Raw genomic sequence first — 21,304 nt, 5'->3', positions numbered from 1 at the left:
CCCTGCCTGGAAAAACCTCACATGCCTTCCTGGATTTCAGGATTGAAATAGTCAGGGCAACAAACCATTAAAGCAGCCTTTGTTCTTGATGTAGAAGACAACTTTGTGAAATGGTATTTGGTTAGCAGTCTTCTGGAGCAGGGGTTCCCAAACTGTGGTACATGTACTCCTGGGGGTATGCAAGACATCTCTGGGGGGTACACAGGGGAAACTGTGTAATGGCAGATTTAATTGTCATTACAATTCACATTTAAGGGGTTAAAATATAAAATATATGCTGGTAGGGGTACACAGGCAGCTGGTAAATCTGGAAGGGGGTACACAATAAGAAAAAGTTTGGGAACCTCTGTTCTAGAGGCTGCCATTCCTTGCAGCCCTGCTTCAGCCAATGAATACATAATACACATCTTTTCAGATGGGACTACAAATCCCAGAGGCACCTGAAAGCAGGAAAAAGAAGTGATGAGCAACCCTGCAGAGTCCTGCTGCTGTGATTCTGGACTGAAAATCACAGCGGCCTCAGGGGCAGCAAGAAGAGGAAGCAAACACACAGCCCATGCTGGCTACATGCCAGACAGCAATGCTTTAGTGCCCCCTGGCTTCTGGCCTGAGCCACTGCAGGCATGTGGCTGCATTTCCTGAATCAAAAGTAAATGTGTGTCCAGTTATTTCTCAGTTTTATCTCTGCAGCTTAGACTAACCTGCAAAGACTGGACTGATTCAGCCTCAGGCTTTCTGGCTGTCTGTACTTAGCCAAGAAGACCATGGAGGAAAAAGGAGCCATACTATTAACTTGTTTATCAAACAAGCCAAATGATCTTCCATTCTTGCTCAGCTGCCCTCTTGCACTCGCCCAAAACTAGCAGCTTCCTTCCTCACCATCTCAGATCAGTTATATACACATCTGCTGCCTAGCGGAGAGGAAAAAATAAACCAAATTTAGAATGAAAGAATTGGCTACCACAGGGTGCCTGTACCAGCTGCACTTCTCATCTCCACTGCATTTCATTAAAAACTTCCACTTTCTAATGGTGGTTAAGCTGCAACAGATCATTCAACATGCTGTACAATTCAATGGCATTTCAAGAAAGTGTAGGTCACCAGGAAACTCTCACTGAAATGCAAGCCATTCGTAGTTCAAACTGCCCTATCTAGGCAAACTCTCTTGTGGGCAAGTTTTGCTTCCCTCCTATGATCAATACAAGAGGTTGAAGGACACCACGTGAAAAGCCTCAACTCCCACATGTCACCTGTGATGAGACTCGAAGGACATACATTCCAGTAACTGCATTATTTTCTTCACGTAATGGATGCCTTAAAAATAGTTACATTAAATCGTTGTGTTAAAGGAATGAATGTTAATTGCATCTGGCCTAGTCATAAAAGCAGCCAATATACATATCCACTAAGCAGCAAATCATGGCTGCTGAGCAGGGAAAGCTAAATTAGACGGCAGTTATGGTCAAAATGGAGCTCTAAAAATGACATTATGATGTATTTTTCCCTCCCTGGTGACTTCCACAGGATGTTCCCTCCATTTGTAAGTCAAAGCAAGGTTTCCCAAACTGCACGCACTGAGGATTCCAGCCTGCCACATTAAGTAGCATCTTTCCCCTCTTGGCACTGCAACACCAGCAAGGGAGATCTCAGGAATTGAGTAAGATGGTTTTCTGGAGGACACACATTCCTAGAACATGAACAGCTTGAAAATAAACAGATACCAAGGTAGATTTTAGGAACACTGGTTATTCATGGTCCCATTCTATGAACCTAATATGGGGCCCTTCAAATTTGAGAAAGACCTTTCCCTGGAAAGATTTCTGGCCAGCAGCTGACCTCCCCTTCCCCTAGTTTGGGGATAAATGTTATGTATACAGTGTAAACCAGTAGGGACCTTCAAAGACTCATTTCACTGCTACTCCATGCAACAGCCTGCAGGTTCCCTGCAGACGGGAACAAGAGTTGTAGGGGGGATGATTTGGAGGGTGACACTAGGAAGTATTCAGGAAGCTCCACATGCTTGTGGATTGCACAACAGCTCTAAGCACACAATGCGCCACATGACTACAAGTGGCAGCACTGATTGCAGTGCACTTTAGTGAAGATTCAAGTTGCTACAGTCCAAATGGAGTCCCTTTATTATTGCATAGAGCTCTCTGCATGAAACACTTTATAGTAACACCTCTCTCCCCTCCACAGCACTGTTCATTAGCAGATAGCACAGCACATGGATAGTAGTATCATTATTGTTATTTTACAGACAGGGAAACTGAGACACAGAGAAAGTCGCTCACACAGGATCATGTAGGAAGTCTGTAACAGACCAGAAACTTCAATCCAGGCCTCTGTTGACTAATGATGGTGCCCTACTCTTTGTTCTTTCTATAGGTGTAAGAGTATAATCAAGATGGAAATATCTGGCATACCAGATCAGACTACAAGGCTAATGAGTCCAATTTCCCAACTCTATACACCAGTGCTAGAGGTCTCCAAAGGACAGAACACATATTTCAGTGATAAGCACTTTAGAAAATACCTAGGAGACAGGCAAATTAAAAAAAAAAAAACGGAAAGGTCTTAATTTAATGGGACTGCACTAGACTACATTCATTTGCTTTGAAGTAAGAGTCTGCCAGAAGAGGGCCAGATTGCAAGCTCTTGGGGACTGGGAATGATGCCTTCTTTCTTTCTGTAAATGACTGAGCACACGTTTGGTGTGATATGCATAAGAACAATCAAGGAGAAAAAGGTCCCTTCCTGACCACAAAGATGATGGTTTGACACCCTGGAGCATATGATTTAAAGCTTGCAGTCAAGCAGCTATGTTGGCTTCTGCAGAGCGGACAAAAACAAAAACTGGGTTTTGTCTGTAAAATGCACAGATATGACTTGGGAGCTCTTTATGAAGCAAATATCTGCAATGCCAAGGGGCCAATTTTGCAAACTCACTTTTCTGACCATAAACACGCTTTAGAAAATCTTCAACTGAGCCCCATTAATGTAATTGATTTTTAATGGCATTTTCAGAAAGGTGATTTTAACGGGCTTATTAGACAAACTGAAATAAAGCCTCACCCACCCTTCTTCCCCTATAACAATACACAGCTTCCTTCTTTGGAAGCCTTTTTCTCTTGCACAGAGGGGATGACATGGGAGTGGTGAAGATGGGAAGGCATTGGGAAAAAACATCCCAGTATGTGGCTGCATATTTCTATTTGCTAATCCCACCAAAGCTAGTGGCTGGGAGTTCAAGCTAATGGAAGACACATGAAGCACTGTGCTCCCAGTAAACGTTCTTTTGTCCTACCATCCAAAGTAATCAGCTGGTACATGTTTGAAGGGAGCTACCATCAATTAACTGATTCTGCTTGCAAAAACATATGCCCATCATACACTTATATCTTAGTGTTCCTTGAACCTAAAGTGGCCCTGGCTAGTTTCTTGGAAAAGCATTTGAAGACTTGCACGAAGTTGGCAAATAATTGTACACAATGGATTCAGGGCAGCACTCTATCAAGGCTTATGTAAGCAGTAAACAAATATAGCTTTCCTGTCCTTTTTGCTTGGAAAAAGGTGCCTGGCAAGGACACCTGCAATCTCACTTTTATTTCTTCCCTTTATAGAGCTATTAGCCATATATCTTCAAAATCTACCTGCATTTCAAGCTACTCAATGTCAGGACAATACCCTTAAAACCAAGTTCTTCCTGGCTGACTGTTCTTTTTCTATGAAACCTCATCTCTTCTGATTCAACAGTTTTTTGCTCTGGTCTGGCAAATTAACGAGTGTATAACTGAAGCTCTGACGAGTATGACTCAATAATTTATTTCACTCCCTCCCCTCCCCTCCCCTCCCCCCCCCCCACCAGTCCTCTGCCCCTCGCTCTGACTTTCTAATGGGCAAAAAGCTGACACACATTCATCCAGGTTTACATGCTTGCATCATGCTGAATTCTCTATAGGCTTTAATATGTTCCCAGAAATACAAAAACATTGAATTCTTTGGAAGACTCTCCCACTTGGTGTGAGCAACCACGTACATCTTATACAAGACTGCTCTTGCCAAGTACTCTAGACCAGATTCAAATGTTCCCTGCTCAGTTTCAGCATCTTTATTTATAAAAAAATAATAATGTGGAACATTAAAATTACATCACTCAGCTAAACAGCAGTTCTTTTTCATTATACCTTAAAGTGCTTAACGTGAATTCTCCATTTTACAGGTGGGGAAACCAAGGCACAGAACAGTGCAGGTGAAGAGCAGAGGTGAAAACCCACACCAAGACACCTGAATTCGACTCTGTTCCACAATACACTCAGCTACACGGACAACGTCAAAGGAAACTCATATCCTGCATCTCTCACTGTGAGTACACAGGATTACCTGCTGTTATAGACTTACCTGCTTTTATGCATTCCAACTCTAATGGGGAAATCAAATCATGCCAAGAGTCCTTTCTCTCTTTGCACCCCTTGTATCAAATCATAGGTTGCTTTAATTTTATACCTGGTATAATTATCATTAACTTTGTAACCTAGGGAAAAATATGGTATTATTTTTATAATGGACTTAGTGGATCAAGTAGTGGTTTTATTTTTTTCCACAATTGATAGTCAAGTTCAGTATTCCCAAATCCTCTTAAATTACATGTATCCAATTTAAACACTTTATTCATTACTATTCAATGGGGAATTCAGACTATATAAAGAGCTCAGGATTTGCACAGCACAACTTTTTTAGATGAGCAGTCCTGGGTTGAGTTCCAGTCACAGGACTTCACAGTAGTCTTCAGCACCAAAGTGTCTCTGCATTGCTGCAGTGATAAAATGCATTTAGGAGGGAAAGAAGAATGAGAAATGCACAATGTTTCTGTCAAGTCTCCTTCTGTGTCAGATATTAGAGACATGTGATATAAATTAACAAACAGAATACAAATACCGCCCACTAAATGCGTCAGAATTTGTATATTGGACTTTGATTCAACAATGGACTCAAATGCTGGCTTAATCTTGAGCATAAACCTAAACCACTTTAAAATCAATGGAATTTAAGAGCTTGCTTAGGGGATTTGCTAAACTGGGGTCTTGGACTCTAGTCTTTGACCCCAACATAATCTCTGTGAAGATACAGTACATACATCCACTGCAACTGGAAATGAAAAGGCTTCCAGCACTTTTGGTCATATATACATGTTTGTTTAAACAAGGCTCATCACTGTGAAACTGTCCTTTCTCTGGAACTTTGTTGAATTCCAGGAACAGCATTATCTTTATATCCGACGAACAAACAAGGGCAGTCATTTTCTCTCTATGCAGAGAAGAAGTTCATTAACTTTGGAGATGGCCTGTCAATGCTTGGTGCTCTCATGGATAATAGTTTAGTGTCATTTGGTCCCGTCTTAGAAAATGGCTTAATGCCACTTCACATGGACTTTGTACGTCATTATTTATGCCATGACTTAGGCTACCATAAGGATCTTAATCTCAGCATTAAGGAGGCAGCTAGTCGACACTCCCATCCAGCATTTTCTGTTTTCCAATTAGGCTATCTGCTGAGTTGCAGCAGGGCAGAACCTCAGGCAACTTTGTCCTCCCTTCTACAATCCCAGGGTAGAAGGGTGTCTGGCTGCCAGGTTCTGTGCAGAGTTTACAGGTTCCCAGCATCAAAGTGCTGCTGTCATGTCAAAAGTCATAGAAAAGCCATGAACTAAACCAGAAGGGATTTGACATCTGAAATGAGAAGGAGGCAATGCTCTGTCATGGGAAGAAACAGAACTGGAAGCTGTGCTGCTGCTCTTCTAAAGGCACACAGAGCTTGTATTAAGAGCAACACCGTTATTATTTAAACATTACACAAAAAGGCAAGGAGAGCCTACTGCACGCATGAGCCGGTGGCAGTCTGTAGCACCTCCTGCTGTTCAGAACCCTGCCTTCCCACCATGGAGGGTGAGCTCTGGTCTGTGCACCACACCCCACTGCTACTTGCACATAAGCTATTTCCATACAACTGGAAAAAACTGAGGGTGCATAATAACTGTTGAGTGGAATGAGTCACAATTTTGGGGACAATATCTGTCCTCCAGGATTCACAGAGATTCACAGACTTTAAAAGCAGAGGGACCACTGTGATCTCTGTGTTTGACCTCCCATATAACCCTGGCCAGAAAAATCTAACACAATGATGCCTGCATCAAGCCTGTAATTTTTCTTTGAGCTGTAGCATATATTTTTGAAAGATATTTAGCCCTGATCTAAAGATGTTGAGCAATGAAGCATGCAATACCCACTTACAGTACAGAAAACTTTCCTCATGATCTGAAAATAAAATATGATCCGCAATGGACGCATCTATACATGCATTTTGTTGCGGAGTTGACTAATTAGCTCAGCAGTAAAGCATCACCATCTACACATGCAGCACTATTATGCTGCAGTAAAACTAATCAACTCCATTGTAAGATAGTCCTGCCTGACACAAATACCATTCTATGGCGAAGATATTGAGTGTGCTACAATGCATGTGTAGACAGTGACTGGGGCTGACTGTGGCACAGGAGTGATACAATGTGGGGGCTGCCTACCTGCTAGCCCCACACTGTTAGCACCCTCGTGCCAGCCCCTCCGCAGCACACTGAGCTGGGATGGAGCAGCTCTGGTCTGGCAGACTAATCCCATGGGCACCCTGCCAGCTGGAGCTATGCTGCCCCAGCTCAATGCACTGTGGTCCCATGGGGACCACACATGTAATACACATGTAAATGTAAATGCATGTAATACACATGTAAATGCTGAGACCAGGAGCAATCAACTCCATTGCAAACTGCATCAGAGTTTATTCAGGCGCATTAATATCATGTATAAATGCACTCAATGTGTATTAAGTTTACACGAATAAGGATGTGTACAGAAGTTGCTTTTTTCTCCATTTAATGTGCTTTATTGCCATAACTTACCAGAACTGGATGGTTTTACAGCACTTCAATAAATGAGTACAGTGATCTAAATTAACCCTTGATAAATGTGGCATTAAATTTGAAGCACTATATTTTACAGCACTTTAACAATCTACAGAGCTTTAAATAACTTCTGTACACTGGTCAAACTTCTGACCAACAGAGAAGCCCCAGAAGGCTGCAGAGTGCCCCCTGCTTCCTAGCCTGGAAAGTACAGGGAGGCTCAAAGCACCCCCCCCCCCCCCACCACACTGCCACCACCAAACACTGCACTTCTGTCATGTTTAAGAGCTCTGTGACCTTATGGTGCTATTAAAAGTACTCCAAATTAAGTGCTGTAAAACATGCACAGAGCACTTCTGTACACACCCTAAGGAACTGCTGTACCAGATTAGACCAGTGTGCCAATACTGTCTCTGGCAGTAGTCAATGCCAGAAGATTAAAGACACCTGATAGAGAACAACCATGGAATAATCTGCCCAACTTTCTTCCAGGTCTCATTATAGGCCTGATACATGTCACTGATAGGGAACAGATGATTCTTGTCTTGAGCTTGATGAGAATACTTCTTGAGCTACTGTTTTCACACCACTGGAATGGTGTTTCTAAGACTTCACATTTAGTGAAGTAAAAAATAAGCACAAAGAACTATGGCGGTGCTTTGTTTACACTACTACTACATAAGCTAGACTTTGCCTTTATGCCATGGCCTTTATAGAGTCATAGAATCACAGAAAAATAGAGCTGGAAGGGACCTCCAGAGGTCATCTAGTCCAACCTCCTGCCTGAGGCAGGATCATCCCTATACAACCATAATCTAAACTCTACATAAAACTACCCTGACACAGCATAGACCTAACACCCTAACCTGCCACAGGTAAAGCAAGAGAACCACGGCAGCCAGTCTTACTTCTATAAAATGTTGTCAATATACACTCAAGAGGCCGCAGGTAGAGGGTCATGGCCCCCACTACAGAGGAAGGCAAAAACCCTCACCATGCATACCAATCTGACCATGGGGTAAAATTCTATCCTGACCCCAAATATAGTGATTGGTCTGACCCTGAGGGAAGGGGCAATAGCCTCTAGCCAGGAACCTCCAGCTTTGCTCCTAGCAGGAGAATCAGCACACCCCCATTAAAGTCTTAATCTGAGGATCTCCAGCATCTACAGAGATAGATGCATGTGGCCCAGAATAAATCAGAAGAACAATATAGCCTGAAGACAGCAGAGCATTTGACAAGTCACTTAAGATCCATGAGACAGTCCCAAGATGTTTACATGAAGATCCAGAGCCATTATGTTATTTCCCTGTATCCCAACTTTCCACAAACCTAGGCTTCTTGACATAGACTGGACCCATCTCATGCCTATACACTCCACAACTTAAGAGGTGTTGAGTCTGGCACAAATACAACAGGAGTCAGCATTCCCTATGCACCGACATTCTCTGGCACATCATCCCCATTCCAGGAGCATAACTAGGGTGGGGGAGAGTAGGGCACCAGCCTGGCCCCCTCCCCCAGGAGCCTTTGCCACAGCAGGCACAGTCCTGAACAATCTGGCTATAGGGGCCAAGTAGGCATAGCCCCATGCCCATAGCATATCTGGAGGAAAGGAGGGGTGAAATGGCATTCCTTCTGGGAAAGCTTTGCCATGCAATGCCATGGGGCTATGGGCCTGAGTGCATGGAGTTGAGTCCACACAGTTGCTTGTCCTCCAGTGCCAGCAGCCCAAGCCTGTGCTGCTATGGCAGCAGCCACTGGAGCCCAAGTGAGGAAATCTGGGGCAGATAAGATTCCTTTTCCTCTCCCCTCTGCCCCGCTCTCCAACAGTCAGCATATTCTGCTCCCTACCACTTCTGCCCTGAACGCTGAAAGAGCTGCCTATGCCTCTGCACATTTCATAGAATTATAGAAAAGTAGGTCTGGAAGGCACTTGAGATCATCTAGTCAAACTCCCTTGCCTGAGGCACGATCATCTCTATCCAATCCAGCCTACACAAATCCTTGTTTAACCTGTTAGTAAAATTGCACAGTGAACACTGTCACACAATCAAAAGGCACAGCACCCTAACCTTCAACAGGTAAAACAGCAGAACAATAGTAACCAGTGTCCTGCTGTGCAGGGGTTGTTAAAATATGCCCTACTACAGAAGAAGGCAAAACCCCTGAGTCTGTACCAACCTGACCATCGGGCAAAATTCCTTCCTGACCCCAAACGTGGCAATCAGTCTGACCCTGAGTGGAGGGGCAAGACTCTCTGGCCAGGAAGCTCTGGGTTTTAGTCCCAGCAAGAGCACTGGCACACCCCAGTCAAAATCTCCAGCTCTAGCTGCAGCCAACACCCAGTGCTTCTGAGGAAGGCAAAAAAACCTGACACCCAAAGCAACAGGGGAGGGGGAAAAGATTCCTAGCTCCATGTGTTGACCAGTAAAGCCCAAGATCTTGGGAAATATCCATAATATAGTATAGGGATAACTACTACTTGATCATCCCTGACCAATGCTTGTCCAGCTTCTTCTTGAACACCTCCATTGATGGAGATTCAGGAGCTTCCTGAGACAGTCTCTTCCACTGCCTCACTGTTCTAACAGGGAAGAAGTTTTTCCTAATATCTAATCTAAACCTACTTTGCTGCAATTTCAAGCCGGTGGTCCATGTCCTGCTCTCTGCAGAAAGAGAGAAAATGTGTTTTCCCTGTTCTTTATGATAACCCTTCAGATACTTGAAGACTGTTACAATGTCCTCTCTCCTAAACACCGTTTCCATTTCCTTTAACCTCTCCTCACATGGCTTGTCTTCCAAATCCTTTATCATTTGTGTCACCCACCTTTGGAAACTCTGTAACTTCTCCATGTCCTTTTTAAATCATGGAGCCCAAAAACTACACACAGTATTTTAGATAAGATCTAACCAGTGACACAAAGAGGCATCATCACTCCCTGTGTCTTGCACTTAATGCTTCTTTCGATGCATTCCCAAACCTCATGTGCCTTTTTGTAGTTGTGTTGTAGTGTAGACTCATACTGGCTGTGATCCACCAGAAAAGGCTGAAGAGCATTCCCAAGGACCATAAAACCTTCAGGATCAGCTGTAGGCCTAAGTATTACCATCCCACTTTTTGAAGACTGGTTTTCAGAGGTGCTAAGCACCTAGAGTTCCCCTTTGATTCAGCTGGAATTATAGATGGGTTTTTAGCACTTGAGGAAACAGGCCCTGGTATCTTCCCTCCCTGAAACTGCATATATAGTAATATTAACAGCTAGATGTGCAACACAGTCTGTCCCTTGAGGAACAACTGTCAGCTGACTGGATTCTTCCACTGGGGTAAAAACTAGGCCTGTGTGAAGTGGCAAATATTAGATTTGGATTTGGCCGATTCCGAGGGACAATGATTCGATCTGGTGATTCAAGTCACTGCCCCCATTCAATTTGGCCAAATCAGATTTGAAGATTTGGTGCCGACTCGGAGATTTGGCCGTAGGCTAAACAGGCAGCAGTCCTTGAGGATGCTGGACAGAGCTGCCTCCAGCTGGTAAGTCTGTTGTGGGCAGAGGGGGGGAGGAAGGAAGCGGGGTGAGGGGGCAGATCAATGAGGGAGCGAGGGAGGGATTGGGGCTGGGACAAGCTGCCCAGCCGGGACGGTACCGTGGGATGCAGGTGCGGCAGCGCTGGGAGCAGGAGCTATGCCCTGCTGCTGCTTGCCCAGCCAGGGTGTGGGGACACGGGATGTGGGCACAGCAGTGCTGAGAGCAGGGGCTATGCCTTGCTGCCACTTGCCCAACTGGGGTGGGGGTACAGGGGGGGCACGATGCAGGCACGGCTCGCTCTGGGCGGAAGGGGGCTAGACTCCTGGAGAGCAGCCCAGCCCAGACCGCGCAGATCTGGAGGCACACACCCACTCCCATGCCTTCCTGGACTGGTGATGTGCAATGGCAGGAACCCTTCTCCCCGGGTCCTACACCCACCCACCCCGGCTGAGCAGCTTGTCCCAGCCCCAGCCCCTCCCTTGATGTGGGGCCATTGATCTGCCCCCCCCCAACGCCCCTTCCTTACCCCCTCCGCCCACCACAGCCGACTTACCAGCTGGAGGCAGCTGTGTCCAGCATCCCCGAGGACTGCTGCCTGTTTAGTCTATGACTGAATTTCTGAATCGGCACTGAATCTTTTCTGAATCAATTTGGAGGCTTTCAATTTGATTCAGACCTTTCAATGGGTCTTCCGATTTAATTCGGAGATTTGGCTGCCAAATTGGGCTGAATCCCCTCCAAATCGAATCGGCTACCAAAGCTTTGTCCAGCCCTAGTAAATACTAGCTCCTTTGCTCACTAAAGAACAGACCACAGCCTGCCTCCTCACCATATCAACACCCAAGCCTTCATTGTCGCATATGTTTTGGATAATTGATTCCAGCATTTTACTGTTACTTACCTCCTTCTTAATGCCATGAAAGGTATAAAGCCACTGCCTGGATTAATGATCCTGGCAGTTTCTGATAATGACCTTCCTGTTATGGGAAGTATACCTTCATTTCACTTGCTGTCATGGCTAGTTTTTTTTTTTTCTCCCCAACAGCCAACTGCAGGGGCCGTGGGCGAAGGAGGAGGCAGCTCTCCAATAATGTCACAGCTGAAATGACAGGGGGGGGGAGGGGCGGGGGGGTTCTGTGCTAACATAAAAAGCTTCAGAGAAGTTGTTAACAGGCACTAAACATGGAAATCAGCATGAGATGAAAATCTGAAAAATGCTTCTGTCATGTTTCCTCACTCTCTCTGGAGAAGAGTCATTTGTCATACACCTCGTCATTCTTGCTTGTTGTTGCATAATACCCATTATTTATCCACTCACAGCCCAGGTAGTCACAGGCTGCCATATTCATGGCTAACATGGCAAATCAGAAGCACCTTCACCTCATTAGCTAATTCCCTTCTGACACTGTCACCTAGAACTCGTATCTTAGCACAGTAGGAAAAAAAAGAGGCAGAAACTCCAGGGTTGGAATCTCAGAATCCAAAAAATCATCTAAAGCCTCCTTGCACCATGAGAAAGGATGGTCCAAGCCAAAGCCCGAATCTGCAATTTGACCTCCATGGCTGGATTCCTGCACCTACATGGAGCAATTTGGACACCAATGACATTGAGCAAAGAGGATGCAGGATCAGTACCTGTGCTGTCATAGTTCAGGGGTGTTTCCCCAGAATACTTTTTGCTCATTAACTGAGGTGTCATACTGCAGAGCAGACAGGCAGGACCAGGTCCTCATTTTGTGTCAATCAGTGTCACTCCACTGGCAAAAGGAGCTAACTCTGTGTGGGTCCAGTACCTAGCACAATCAGCAATGAACTCACTGGCTTCTAGGTGTTCCTAGAATAATACTTATTAATAAATATTAAATTAAATAAGAAATTTAATAAAATATTAAACCATCATATACCATTTTATATCAGCTGAGGACCTAGTCTAACAGTCTAGCAGACTGACATAGGGCATCTGATCTAAGATAAAAGGGAAGTCTCTCACAAAATTGGCTGCATTCCTGAGACTCCCTCTGCACAGGGCTTAGAAGAAGCGTATGTTAATTTACAACTCAGCCATATGATTAAAACCCACCTGCCTGACCCAGCCTGCCTTCATTAGCCCCCACCAAAAAGGTATATTTCAAACCACAAAAGCTTCTGTGCAGCATGCGGGAAGAAAAGAGAAATACATCCATTACTCTCTCCGTTACGCTAGTGCAGACAGACAGGAGCTCTGCTGCCCCAGGGACAGGATGGACAGAGTGAAAAGGAGTGCTCATTGCAAAGGGCTTTGAGTTAAACGAAGACAAAACACTATAAGCAAAGGACAAGAGGGGAAACACAGAAACTTGAAATCATGTACCCAGGTGTCCTGATTCAGAGTCCACAGCCCTCCCTACTGAACCATGCTGCCTTTCACATTTCTTGGATTTGTGTCAGAAAATGTAAGAAGTTCAGATACAGGGCGATGGGCACAGCATTAGAAGGTCAAAATGATGAGATTGTTTTAGCTCCTGAGAATGGAGCTATGCCTCCTCAGACACCCTCCTCATCTCTAGCGCTCCAGCAACTGGCTTCAAAGGACTTCCTAGGTTCTCTGTGCTTTCTTTAGGTCATTTTCCAGTCTTGCTTCATTATTCCCATCCAAGCACCAGTCTGAGCTTTGAAATTACAGTTAACTCATTGTTTGCTACAAATTGCATAACGCCCCTTTACCTTGTTGCACTTCTTATCCAATTTAATTTCACAAGGTACCATTAGCTCTTATGTGCTAGCAAGTCACCATCCATCATTGCAACATAAAAGAAATTGGAAAAAGGGATCAGATCTATTAAAATCTATAGAGGCTTCATTCTCAGCGTGACTCATGCACGACATTAATAGCAATCAGCCTTAGTCCACCATCATATACACAGTACAGTGATTTCAAAGAAGTTCTCTCACTTCCTTCCCAATAACTAATCAAGATTAAGCCCGTCCTCATGAAAGTATCCATTTCTACTGATGCTTGGCTTTGCTGCTGCAGTACAGAGAGAAAGAGTTAAACATAAAATTCAGAGACAACTTTGCATTTCTCCTCCCTGGGCCTTGTCACCCCCAAAAGTATTTGGAGTCTAAAATTCAACTTGGGAAGATACTTTCAAAAGCAGCCTCTGCAACTACACTTTTGTTTTTTAGAGTCTATTTTTTTATGCACATGCAAACCCCAAACACCTAAGCAAAAGCACAGTTGCATAATTAGGAAGTGTTGCATGCTGGGCAGCAGCAGTGGCTGTCATTTGTACAACCCCTCCAAAGAGGTGACCAGGGCTGGTGCCCTGCTCACCCATTCCTAATTACGTTACTGCAACAGCAGTCCAACATATACCAGTGAGTCTAATTTTTTGCATTCTGGAAAATATACACAGGAAAACACTGCAGGCATAATTTTAAGAACCTGGTCAAACATCTTTTTAAAATGTTAACCTGCAAACTCAGCATCGTAGGACTACCTCACAAAGCAATACCATCAAAAGTATCAGGACTATAATGAAAGGTGCGCAAAATATATGGACATATCAAAGAGCCTTTGACATGAATAATATATTAAAAAAGGAAAAAGACATAAGGTTGCAAAGTTAATCATCCAAAAGTTAGGAAATGCCAAACTTAGAGCTGCCTGTGCAATTTTAAATTAGCTTTTTTGTGCCTATATATAATGATACAGTCTTTAATCGATCATCTACTAGTTTTGCTTCTGTAGTTCTACCCCACCCAGTAGGCAGGATACACCTGCTCTGGGAATGAATTCCTTGGAGAAGTTGGAAGGTGTACAGTGACTGAGGCAGGGGAATACAGAAAGAAAAAGGTAGATTTCAGGACTGAGAGAGTAGACTGTCTGGTGAAGAACTAGATTTTACCTCTGCCTCCTCTACAGAGCTCCCAAGCGATGCTGAGCATATAACCCACAGCAGAACTTTCAAAAGTGGGCACTGATTGATTTGAGACATGTGGGGAAAGGAAAATTAACAGAAATTGGGAGTCTAAATCTGCAAGCCAGTTTTAAAAATCCCAGCCTACGCGTACACATCAAGAGATTCATGTTTCATTCTTTTCACAACCTCTTTGCAAATATGCATCATCCCCATGCTAACGAGCATGCATGAGACCACACTGAGATAACTCTCACAAGATCAGGGCTCTAAGATGCTGCTGTACATTATTTCTATTGAGAATACATGCACCTGCCTCCTGACAATTGTCAAACTCAGTAAACCTATAAGAAAATCAGTTTTTGGACCCTCAGTAAAGCCAGAAATCCATGCATTAATCCTCATCTTCTACCTTCTGCAGCTAACTAGGTTCTTGCCTCTTGTTTACCTTGTACTTGGACAAATACTGCTGGGGACTTGATACCACAGAGAAGCAGAGGCCACTGTTCTTCCTGTCCTGCCACTAGAGTAATTTATCAAACTGCTTGTCCATTAGGACAATCCTGGTAACTATCCTGGTTCACACCAAGGATGCTCAGATTCTTATTAGGGTCAGAGAAAGAATTATTGTCCAAACTACTTTTGGGCTTACTTTGACAGCTAGAGCAATCCTTGCCTTGCCAGTGGAGATAAAAATGGCTCTGCTGGAATACAGGGGTCTCCAGTTTTCTGTCCTCCCACCACATGTATGAGCAGCATTGCCCTCTGCAGGTGAACTGTTCAGATGTGTGCAGTCCTATTGCCCTATATTGGCTACATTATGTTACGCGAAATAGCTATAATGACTAGGGACCTACCGAAGTCATGATGGTGCAATTTTTACAGAAACCACAATTTCGGGTGAGCTCTATGAAAAAAGTGCAGGTTCTGTGCTTTTGGTGGGCTCCCTAAAAAAAAAAAAAAAAATACATACCAAAAATAAAATGCTGGCTCCCTTTGGGGAGCCAGCAGTCCTTGTGGCCACTGCAGCCCAGCCACCCAGCCTGCTGGGGGGGGGGGGGGGGGGAGGAGAGAGGGGGGCTGCCACCATAGCAAGGTGGCTGGCAGCCCAGCCCCTTGCTGCTGATTGGATACAAGGTTATCCATCATACAGCCCTGCCCCTCTCCACCAATTGGCAGCAAAGTTTGTGGCTTGATGAAGGACAGCCCTTACAGCCAATCAGTGGCAAGAGGCAGAGTCATATGATGGACAGCCCTCGTAGCTAATCAGTAGGGGCGGGAAGGGGGCACCAGGTCCCTGTAGCCAATCAGCAGCATGGGGGTGGGGGGGGAGGCCACACACAGTCCATAAAAATGAGTGCCAGCCCCGGGATCTGCCCATGAAATCAGTTGGCCGCTGCTTCAAGTTCAGTAGACCCTGTTATCTTTAAAGCTAGTCTGACTACATTTCCTTTTAGTACTTGCAGCTTAACTTTGTAAGCAAGCCCCAACACTAATGCACTAATGTGATGGCCATCACTTAATGCTTATTATTTATTGCAAGGAACTGCAGTAGGTTCAGCAAAATATTCCTTACAAAGAACAGAGGACCTTTACCATGCCTCGCTCACCGAGTGCCTAATCCAAAGCCCACTGATGTCAACAGAACATTTCTACTAACTTCAGTTATTTAAGGGCCAGGTCCCTTAACCTTAGCTCCTGGACTGATACGACTGCATTACATTAATTGGCAGCATTTCATTGCCATCACAAGGTACAATACAGACATACAGGTGGACCTGGGCTACACTTTTTGAGTGCTAACAAACGTATCCAGTTCCAGCCCAGTTGGACAACTGCATTTCTTGCAGTTAGCAACCGCTAATGGGAAGTAATGTCACTAGAGTTAAATGCAAGCCAATAAAAATATGAAAATAAAAGCAAACATCATTAAAAACACTTATGGTTCTACATAAGCTAGCAACAAACATCACAACAATATAACTTTCCCTTTTACTCATCTGGAACTGGAAGTGTTTAAAATAAATCCTGGTACATCCCCAACCTCACATCCCCTTCCCTGACCTGCCAAAAAAAGAGAAAAGAAAAAGAAAAAGAAAAGAAAGAGGAAAGAAAATCTTTTGGAGAGCAGAAATACATTTGTTTCCTTTGCTTCCATTAAAAACAAATCAGCAGGCTTCCCTAAAAGTAAATGAGAAACAGACAGCACAGCATTTTTGTGGTAAGGAACTGAGTGAGTGCTTTCTGGAACAATAAAACAAGCCATTTTAGCCACAATCTATTAGCCTCCAGTTTAGTTCAACAGGATATTGATCCTGGCTGAAGATACCAGAGCTGTGATTTATTTTCTAATTAACAAGTTCTAATGTCTGATTTTGACAGACAAAATGTCTATCATTGCTGGCAACCACAACCTCCCTCCCCCCCCCCCGAAAAAAAAACAAAGCAAAACAAAACAAAACTCCAGGATCTGGATTTGGGTGAGAAAAGAGGATGGAAAAAAATGGATGAGAGAGAAAACATCTTGAAGAATATCTTTTGAGACAGGCAATCAGATTGTGTCAAAATGTACATAAGGAATAGAGATTTGATAACAACAGCCCTTTCTCCTACACAAACTAGCCCCTTCCCTATGGAAGCAACTGAGATAGCAAATCCACGTTTTGCTTTCCTGCATTTTAGCTGAAAGCTGAAACTGAGATCAGATTTTCTAGTGTTCATCATTTATCTTTTCAAAAAAATACAGGATTAACAGAAACTCTGTGTGCACGCACACATGCACACGTACATGTATAGAGTAATTTCTGTATCCCATAATGTTTTTATGTTGTCACATAAAGCAGAAAACATGAGAAATCAAAAATCAATGTGTGATATTTCAGTTTTTTGAAACTTAATTTTGTTCTATGCTGGAGAATTCAATGAGTCTGTCTCCATTGCTGTGGAATACATGCCTACGTAGCCTTTACACGGGGAGTTGATGTACATATGGTAAAGAAAAAAGTTGGCAACAGAGATCCTTGCAACATAAGTGTAGTAAGATAATATTACTGAAGCAGTCATTCCATATACAGATTGAATGCTTCCTGAAATGCAGATTTACTACTGTCAGTCATTTTTATTATGGTCTGACGGGTCTCTCTCATACACAGACGTACACACAATGATCAAGTACTCTCAGATAAACTGATCTGATATATACACACAAAGAAAAGAAAATTAAAGTTGCATTCATGTCACCAAGTAGCAAAATCTTCCCTGGAGAAATAATCAGGTTTGTTATTGGTAAACATTCTCCCTCCGTGACCTTTCTTTAAAGCCTTGCTGCTGCGATGTCATGATGATATCTCTTTGTAATAAAATGGCCTTGCTCAAGGCTTCCTGCGCACACAGGTTATTGAGGAAAAGTGGGTGACATTAACTATTTCTGACTGGCCATGGATGCCCAAACAACCACAGAGTTCTTGTCTCCTAGTCTAGGGCTCCTGTGGCAAGAATGGCAAACTACAAACCTATTAACAGTCAAGGAAATCTAGAGTAGACTACAGCAGGCATCAGAGAAAATACTAATTTAATCCCCTGTGTGGAGGTGAAGATCTTTCAATACCACTTCTGTCCCAGCAGATTCCTCCTCCTCATTACTAGTATTGCAAAATCAGGTCCTGCTCTAGTAAGATGTTTATCTACCTAACTTCATGAGTAACTCAACTGCAACTTATGTGCCTGAAATTAGGCATGTACTCAACTTCCTTGCTGAATCCAGGCCATAAATTGTAGTATTTAAAGATGATGTGAATTTCTTCACTACAGATGGCTCTTGTACTCAACGTCACTCAGTTTATACTAAGTCCTCTCTGCATCACTTGCCTGGTAGGAAGTCCACGTACAAGACAACTTCAATACAACCCAGCTAGTGTCACCATTGGAAACCAGAAGCCTTGACGTTAACAGGATCATACTTCAAAAGAATATGCATGTTTGCAGATGGCAACAGGGTTCCTAATTACAGCTGCCTACTCAAACTGATATTCTACAACTATGTTCAGAGATCAAACAGCACTACAAATACTTGCAGATAGATATTATACTAATAAAATGTCCATGTCATACATGTGGCATTACACATTTATTTATAATTCTGTAAGTATGATGCACATATACAAGTAATCCATATACTGTGGCCAAACTTTGAACAACTGTGTCACAAATAGGAACCATTTAAAACAATGTATTTTGATTCTGCATTTCATGCCCTTAAAAAACACCCCACGCTAAATCTAAAACATTCCTACATAAACAAAAACATTACTTCAATTCACAACAACACTTACATATGGCTTAATTTTTAAAAACCTGCTTAACTACCTTTGGAGTGAGTCAATACAACTTAGGCACACTCGTTAGTACTTTGCTAAATGAGGATAAGTTTAAGTAAGTGCTTAAAGTAAGTGCTTACATGTTTTCCAGATCATTTTTTTAAAAATGAGGATACACTCTGAAATAGGATGTGAAACATCTTAACATCTTCAGTGGTTGTAGCAATTTCTATATTTCAGCTTTCAACCCCTAAAATTCCTAGCATGTGAGCCATATTCTCTTTTTGGCTTCAGTCAAATTACCCTGGATTTACGCAGAATGCCAGTGGTAGGAGAATCAAACCCTATGTATTCATTTTCTTCATCTTAGTGCATAACTAATTCCCTTCAGCATCTTGACAACCACATCAATACAGGACTCTGAATACAAAAGAATTATAATGATAATGCATCCAATAAATACAGTTGTATAAGTATGCACAGAATTTCTTAACAGCACTCTATTCCACATCACAAGCCAGAATATAGACAATTCAAAATATTTAGACCCCATCTGTATTCCCCTCTATACCATAGACTAGAGGGATGTGTGAAAAGAGGAACTATTCAATGCAAAGGGCCAATTCTATAATCTTCTGTAAGCAAAGCTCCCATTAGGAGCATAAAGGTTCTCAAATGGATCTTCAGAAACCTTAACTTCTATTTTGGAATTTAAGGAAACACTTCATAAAGCCCCGCGGATAGACAAGTTATAAGGTATGACCTAAGCACCATAGATGATAGCCGTCTCCCTGACATAATAGCAGCTGTATTCCGGTTCGGACATCTGGTACTTGACATTATATAAGAAAAAAAAACAGAATTTTCAACTAAGCTCTCAAAAATCTCACTCTTTTTTACTTCTTTTTAAGTTATGATTTTGTAGTGTGTTAAATTCATTACTTGTAAAACTCCACTGACTTTCACAGAATTGAAACAGCGTTAAAATGGTTATATGAACCAAGAGCTTTTTATGTGCTTACTTTTGAAACTTCTGCAATTTTGGAGGAGGGTTTATTTAAAATATCTTTTGAATACCTGTTACTATTTAGAACATGGAGAAAAGGAAAAGTTTCTCATAGTGTCTGAGTAAGATGCATGACAACATATCTACAAATAAGTGTCCTCAAAACCTCTTTTTAGTGTGGTTCAAACAATGCTTCAAAAATGACTCATTCAACACAATTGCCATTATTTAAAGACAATAAGGTCAGCCATGCACAAATTTAGAGTACGCATCTTCTCAAATGGTTTAGAGTAACTCCTTACCCCCTCCTCCAAGCCATAATTAAAGAATGATACAAAACAAAGCAAACTTAACTCTTAGCAAACCCTTAGCAAACTTAAAGCAACGAGAAGTCACCTACCCTGTGAGGACCACAACAAAATCCATCACATTCCAGCCATTTCGGAGGTAAGAGCCTTTATGAAAAACAAACCCCAGAGCGATGATTTTTATACCAGCTTCAAAACAAAATATTCCAATAAAGTACGGCTCAGTGTCATCCTGCAAAGGAGAGAAGAAAAAAATACAACCCATCAGGACACATGCAGGAAATAACATTTCTGTGTTGGCTTCAAGTTCTGTGCAACCAACAATAACACATTCAATTTGCAAGGCCTCCTACAATTTCTTGCTTACAGGGAAATCCATGTCTTTTTATGTTTACTAGATCTGAGTTTAAAAATATTCTTAAATATTCCAATGTTCTCTATATGGAATTTTGAATGTTTAGGAAACTTTCATTTTCTTTTATTATGAACATCTGAGCATGCAAGCTTTAGAAGCAAAAATTCTCATTAAAAAAAAGAATTTAAGATTAAATATTTACCAAAAGCAAAATTTCAAATTTGAGATTTAATTGTAATATGAGAAGTTCTTTTGATGTTAGTGAATTTCATAAGCCATCTATTTTGGAAACAGAAACAAAAGCTTAAGACCCACACAACCAGACAGTACAGCATGGATCGCAAACGGGGATTAAGAACTATCGGCAAATGAATTACTGATTGCAACCTATTCTGGAGAAAGATGCAAATACTTCTAATTGTGAAATAATTTGAGAATTATGACCTGAGAATAAATGATTGATTTTAACAATTTTAAGGCAAATGCAACCAAAATTATTCATGGTGAATTTTTTATCTGTATTGGATTTTGAAGTACCTCCCCATTTCTTGCACTATAATTTCTCTGCCTTCCATCAAAATAATGTATTCCTTCAGTTTTTCCTCATTACCCTTCTCTTCCTTGTCTCCATTACCTAAAAACTGCCCCTCACTTATTGTTGTTTGACTTGACACGTGACTCAAAATTCCCATTCACTTTATTTGGAGTTTTGCCCCATCCAGCACCACAAGACTGAAATCTTTACAGGGAGTTTGTTGATGGATTTAAACTGTCAGTTCATGGGGTGGGGACCATTTTTATTCTCTATTTTATTAAGCACTATATATATTTGTGGCATTGCCAATACTGAATCTTAATCTAGTGATTCTAAAATCTTACATAACTGCTAGAAGCTTACTGCCTGCTCCCAAAGGTGTACATAGTTCAGTTTGAGA

General features: G+C 42.4%; 1 protein-coding gene across 5 annotated transcripts in view; it reads right to left on the bottom strand.

Moving 5' to 3' along the window:
* CACNA1B (calcium voltage-gated channel subunit alpha1 B) overlaps positions 1 to 21,304 on the bottom strand; it is a 475,079-nt gene that overhangs the window by 442,861 nt on the left and 10,914 nt on the right. For all 5 annotated transcript variants that reach the window (XM_059715546.1, XM_059715542.1, XM_059715543.1 and 2 more), the window contains one exon: positions 20,107 to 20,246. In XM_059715546.1, coding sequence (XP_059571529.1) covers positions 20,107 to 20,246 — 140 coding nt within the window. The remainder of the gene's footprint in view (positions 1 to 20,106; positions 20,247 to 21,304) is intronic.

Source organism: Alligator mississippiensis, chromosome 12 (assembly GCF_030867095.1).
Source record: "Alligator mississippiensis isolate rAllMis1 chromosome 12, rAllMis1, whole genome shotgun sequence".
Classification (NCBI taxonomy): Eukaryota; Metazoa; Chordata; order Crocodylia; family Alligatoridae; genus Alligator; species Alligator mississippiensis.
This window is presented reverse-complemented; position numbering and strand designations above follow the sequence as displayed.